The sequence below is a fragment of the Amphimedon queenslandica genome, unplaced genomic scaffold (genome assembly GCF_000090795.2).
Source record: "Amphimedon queenslandica unplaced genomic scaffold, v1.1 AMPQUscaffold_13455, whole genome shotgun sequence".
Classification (NCBI taxonomy): Eukaryota; Metazoa; Porifera; class Demospongiae; order Haplosclerida; family Niphatidae; genus Amphimedon; species Amphimedon queenslandica.
In genome coordinates this window covers 90,549-96,437 of record NW_003546309.1, presented here as the reverse complement: position 1 = coordinate 96,437, position 5,889 = coordinate 90,549, and the positions used below count along the sequence as shown (strand labels likewise).

Sequence of the window (5,889 nt, the reverse complement as noted above, 5' to 3'; positions counted from 1 at the left end):
AGGAAAAGCATTGGAAGATGCTATTAACATTATTAAGTTGCTCAAAACAGTTCTTCTTTCACCAGAGCAGAGCAACAATAACAGTCAAAGTATATGTTGGAATATTAGCATCAATCTGACACTACAATCTAATGATACTCTGTTTGGGCATATCAATTCACACCGCATTCATATCAATGTCGATTTTGATCCTTCATTTTCTGATCCCAGACAATATAAGCCACCAAAAGCCAAGTACTGGGTGACAAATCATGATTGGGTTAGCAAAGGGGAAAACTCACAACTTTCATTTGATTATCGTCGTGATGTTCATCTCCAGATGTCGACATGGACAAGAATTAAACTTAAAATATTCTTCAAACATTTCAATAAAAAGCTAGTCCAGTTACTAAATGACAAGAATCACTCATGGAGCCACTCATGGCAAGAAAGATAATTATTATATACATTGTTTAAGCTAGTTAAATTGTAAACTCATGCAACTACTTTAAATCATTCAATAGGAGCAAGCAAGCTGCTGCAGGCTTGCTTGCTTGCATTTGCACATTGCATGCACAGCAAAAAATCGGGCGGGGCTCAAAGTTGGCCACGCCTTTTTAAAAGCCACACCCCTACATGGATGCCTCATGGTATTGGAGATTCCAAAATCTGAGTGGATCACATTAAGGTATATTCCTGCAGCCTGTGACTATGAATTTAGTTTATATAGTCATAAAGAGAGACGAAGATTAATAAAGAAAGAGAAGAGACGGAGACTGAGACAGAAAATAGCACAAGATAGAGCTGAAGCTGAAGAAGGTGAAGTCTTAAAATTCATTCTGTAGCTATTTTTTTGATAGAGTTTGAGAGATTAAAGCTTCAACCGGAATACGCGTGAGTAGTTTATATTTTATATAAACTATTATATATTAGTTGTATGTTAATAGCGAAAAGCTAGCAGAAGAAGAAAGGAGAGTTCAAAAGGAAGAGGCCGAGAGGTGCAAACACAATTATTATTATTAATTTGAATTGAGCTATTTAACATACCTTTAATGTACATGCTTGTATGTTTATACAAAGAATAAGTGTGCCCAAACTAAAATTGCTACTTTTAATGTTATTTATGCCTAATTATGCTCTTGATTTTATTATTGTATGATCTTTAGGCAGCTGCAGTACGAAGCTTGGCTAGAAAGAGACAGAAAGAGTCACGCAGAGTTTTGCGAAAAGAGAGAGAAAGAGGAACAGAAATTAAGAGAGAGAGAGGAAAGAGAGGTAAGGTCACCATGTGTTCTACATGCAAAGTATCACGAGAGACTCGTATCACTAGAGAATGATAAGAGAAGAGTGGGAAGCTCTCGAACGGAAGGAGAAACAAGCAAAAGAAAATAAAGAGAAAGCAAAGAGTAAGAAAGAGGTAAAGAGATCTCGTTATTTTATTGATAGGGTTTCGGCCAAGGGGGATAATCTTTTTAAAAGGGGGCAAGCAATTAAATTTTAGTAATACTAATCCAATGGCGGTGGCCGGGAAAATCCTTGTATTTTTTTACCAATTCTTAATGTTCTCTCTCTCTCTCTCTTTCTCTAGGAATTGTTAGAAAAAGCATTATCAGAGATTGACCAAACAATGCAAGAGCAAGGAAACCTTCTAGATGTACACATGGTAAGACAAGGGAAGTCTCCCATCACTGTTTTGAACTCTCCCCCAAGCCAATATAAGGTTTTGGTTGTTAATTGTGACAAACACTCATACACAGAGTACTTTTAGCCCCTCACCCCCTCTCTCTCTCACTACTACTCTACTCATCTCAATTCAATGATGATTCAAGTCTTGAAGTATGTTTTAAGAATTCCCTGAGCTCTTGTTCTCTTCTTCCCAGCCGTGGCACAACCCGTATGCTCCAATAGACATGGCAAAGGTTGCCAAGGCCATGAACCTCCTAGACGATGACAATGAGAAGACAGAGAAGCAAGGGCATGGAGAAGAGAATCAGGAACAACCGCCTCAGAAGGACAACTATGGGACGGAAAAGGTAAGAGAGAAATCAAATATTATTATTAATATTGTTATTATTATTTATTATTATTGTTGTTTTTGTTCTTTTTAGGATAAGATTAATTGCCCGTTTTTTATAAAGACGGGTGCCTGTCGCTATGGTGACCACTGCTCCCGAGTCCATCCGATTCCAAACAGCAGCACCACCTTGATTATACGTGGGATGTACAACCACGTCGTGCTGACTCAGCAGTTATTGGACGAACACGATGAAGACGTGGGACTAGAGGTACAAGGAAGAGTATTATTATTATTGTTATTGTTGTTGTTATTGTTGTTGTTATTATTATTATTGTTGTTGTTATTATTCTTGTTATTATTATTGTGTCATTATTGTTGTTGTTGTTATTGTTGTTATTATTGTTGTTGTTATTATTGTTGTTGCTATTATTATTGTTATTATTAGATGGATGATGAGGACATGTTGAAAGATTTCAAAGAGTTTTACCAAGATGTGTTCCCAGAGTTTGAAAAATTTGGTGAAGTGGTTCAGTTTAAGGTTTGAGAAAAAGGTTTTGATCTGACGTGGTTTTTGACCCGACTATAAAATAGGTTTCCTGTAATTACGAGTCTCACCTAAGAGGAAACCTTTACGTTCAGTATTCAACGTATGTTCTTGTAGAATTTGTAAAAATTATACGAAAAAAGATAAGAAAAAGATTTAATATTATATATATTTCTCTTTCTTCATAATTAGTGAAGAAGCTTGTGCTGCGGCCATTAAGCAATTCAATGGACGGTATTATGCTGGGAAACAGCTTTCGTGTGAATATTGTCCAGTAGAGAAATGGAAGACAGCAATTTGTGGAGAATTTTTGAAACAAGGTGAGGAAAGGCTTAAAGCAGGTGTATACTAGTACAGTAGTATCATAGATTGAGCTACATAGCTCCAAGTAGTAATAAATTACTGATGTTATTTAAGTTGCTTCAACATTTGGCCAAATACAGGGTATTTTGTCAAAAATGGCTAGCAGAGAATTCCCCATTTTAATAATTTTTTCTGATACATATACATGTTCTTATGTTGCGTAGAAAGTCTGAGCTCATTCCAATCAAGTTTGGATATTTTACGAATTTTTAAAGTTGCTCAAAAATCTGGCCAAAATCCCTGTACTATAGTACAGGGTCTCAGGCCAAATTTCATCAAAAATGGCTAGATGACAATTCTTTATTTTTATAATTTTTTCTGATACATATACATGTTCTTATGTTGCGTAGAAAGTTTGAGCTCATTCCGATCAAGTTTGGATTTGTTAAGAATTTTTAAAGTTGCTCAAAAATCTGGCCAAAATCCCTGTACTATAGTACAGGGTCTCGAGCCAAATTTTGTCAAAAATGGCTAAGAGAGAATTCCCCATTTGTATAACTTTTTCTGATACCTATACATGTTCTTATGTTACATAGAAAGTTTGAGCTCATTCCGATGAAAATTGGATCTTTTTTAAATTTTAAAATTGCTAAAGAAGGCGACATGTATTAGACTATGGTTTTGGGTAGAGTTTTTAAAAGAATTATTATTAACCGTTAATTTGTTTCTCTCTAGGAAGTCAATGCCCTAAAGGGAAGCACTGCAATTTTCTCCACGTTTTTAATAATCCTGACGGCAAATTCAACTGGAATGAAGATGACGGAAAGTAAGTAAATGATTATTACTATTATTATTGTTATCATTATTGAAGAATGATGCAAATTATACTATATAATAATAATATAAACTGTATATGATATAATAGAAGTATATACATTTATATTATGCAAATAAGCAAATGACAATTGTTATGCAAACAGGTCATATTGGTTTATCATCAAAATACGATAACAAGAATAAGGAAAGATATATACACATATCCACCCACATGTTGTGTATAATTATTTCGTGTCTCAATCGTCTCTATATTTAGTAACAGGAGAAACTCGAGACGATCAGGAAGTCCCCGGAGAAGATACGGAGGGAGGGATGGAGGCTATAGGCGCTACTCTCGTTCCCCTCCTAACAGAAGATACTACAAAAGAGGATCGGACTCACCCAGAGACAGGAGAAGGTCTTCTATATCCCCTGGAAGTAGGAGGAGAAGATCCCCTGACTTCCCTAGCAACAGGAAGAGGTCCCCTAGCGACAGGAGGAGGTCCCCAGTGAACAGACGTGGGTCAAGGGGTCACCGTTCCCGTTCCCCTAGGGAGAGGAGGAGGAGTCCTTCTCCTTATAGGAGGGACAGACGAGGGAGGAGACACAGTTCTTCAGATTACTTGTCTCATGGGCGGAGTAGCTCTTCGTACGAGAGCGACAGTGATTTGTCTCCGGTACGTAAAGGATCAGAGAGAGATAAGAAGAAGGAGTCGTCGAGCAGTCGTCATCACAAGAAGAAACACAAGAAAGAAAAGAAGAGGAGCAGTAAAAAGAAACACAAGAGAAGAGAGAGTAGTACTGATTCTGAAAGTGACTGATGGAACTGAATACATTATACATGTACATGTACATGTACATACATTGTAAGTGATAATTGGTTTCTTATGATTTGAGTATTGCCATTGTAACCAGACCTAAAAAATATAATAAATATTTAAATAAATCTTGCAGCAGCTGCTACTAATGCTTGTTTACAATGGAGATATTTAGCATTGATGGCATTGTGCTTATAGTGTACATACACACACATCTATAATAGCACGACTGACTAATATGACTAGTATGACTGAGTTTATAATTAACAAAGCAGTCTTGGCTATGCAGTGTAACAACAAGCCAACAAATACACCATTTGTTGTGTTTATGAATATTTTTATGAGTGTGTGTGTGTGTGTGTGTCTTTACCTAATACAAATGATGCTATTAGTTTCATATTAACTGTAACATGGAGCCATGGAGGCCACGACGAGCTCTCTCCATCAAGAGGTAACAAAAGGATGAGTAGCGACAATAAACCAATGATGACTGTTAGCCAAGTACTAGGAGTTGTGTAGCCTAAATAATGAGAGAATTGTGACAACAGCCTCTCTACAGGGTCTATTTCCCTCCCTCTCTCTCTCTCTGACCTCCAGTGTGAATTAATAGCTGTCTTTGTTCATTGGGTCTTGTTCTAACTGGTAGCTCTTTAAACTCACTGATCTACAGTGTTGGAATTGAGACACTAATAGTATATATATATATAGTATGCAGATATGCATGCATTAAAAATTGATTAACAGTACTATGTATCTCTTATACACTTATCTCTCTCTCTCTCTTACTTCATCCATCTTATGTTTTCTCTTTTGAGAGCAGAGTTTAGATATGATTTGTTTCTGTCCAAAGAGCTTGCTTCCCTGATAGAGTTCAACACAAAACTTGTCGACGTCTCCATCTACAACACTGTCTTCTTCTGGCTCCTCTCTTTCACCACCTTGCTTCAATCGTACAATAACGCTGCAATAATAATAATAATAATAATAATAATAATGATGATGATGATGATGATGATGATAATAATAATAGTACAGCATGTGAATGAGGGATAAACGTTACTTGTCTTACATGTCAATGCAGCACTGTGGCTTGAGGACTCCTTGTGAATTCATTACTCTGTATTTATGAGGGACTGTGCAAAGAACTAAAGTTTTATTATTTTTTAAATACTTTTGTTTTAGAGTGAATCTAGTCAACTTTACTTTTATACTTGAGAGAGACTTCAAATGGATTGTATATGGTAAGGACTTGCTTGTTTGTTCCTTCATCGTATCTCAGCTCTTCTGGAAAGATAAAAAGAGGTAGCTTCCTGCTAGACGCCATTTTAAATCTTCTTTTTGAGGCGAGGCTAAAAACTTTATTAATTGATTTCCAATCTAATTTTTACCAATGAATAATATTAGCTCTTGGT

General features: G+C 36.2%; 3 protein-coding genes across 3 annotated transcripts in view; 2 read left to right on the top strand and 1 right to left on the bottom strand.

Moving 5' to 3' along the window:
- Positions 1-436, top strand: part of LOC109581208 (uncharacterized) — a 2,442-nt gene extending 2,006 nt beyond the window's left edge. The window contains exon 3 of the mRNA XM_019995110.1: positions 211-436. Coding sequence (XP_019850669.1) covers positions 211-436 — 226 coding nt within the window. The remainder of the gene's footprint in view (positions 1-210) is intronic.
- Positions 437-566: 130 nt separating this feature from the next.
- LOC100632789 (U2 small nuclear ribonucleoprotein auxiliary factor 35 kDa subunit-related protein 2-like) lies at positions 567-4,589 on the top strand. Its single transcript, XM_019995086.1, has 14 exons — positions 567-667; positions 710-798; positions 840-873; positions 927-977; positions 1,146-1,254; positions 1,310-1,396; positions 1,568-1,642; positions 1,860-2,012; positions 2,088-2,264; positions 2,442-2,534; positions 2,588-2,643; positions 2,733-2,860; positions 3,579-3,669; positions 3,937-4,589. Exons 1-14 carry the CDS (start codon positions 627-629, stop codon positions 4,478-4,480), a joined length of 1,728 nt encoding a protein of 575 aa, XP_019850645.1. The 5' UTR covers positions 567-626; the 3' UTR covers positions 4,481-4,589.
- Positions 4,459-5,823, bottom strand: LOC100632662 (motile sperm domain-containing protein 1-like). Its single transcript, XM_019995087.1, has 6 exons — positions 5,681-5,823; positions 5,547-5,622; positions 5,264-5,438; positions 5,069-5,141; positions 4,848-4,997; positions 4,459-4,576 (listed from the first exon to the last, which is right to left on the bottom strand). The coding sequence occupies exons 1-6, from the start codon at positions 5,799-5,801 to the stop codon at positions 4,545-4,547; spliced, it is 627 nt and encodes a 208-aa protein (XP_019850646.1). The 5' UTR covers positions 5,802-5,823; the 3' UTR covers positions 4,459-4,544.
- Positions 5,824-5,889: the final 66 nt, after the last annotated feature.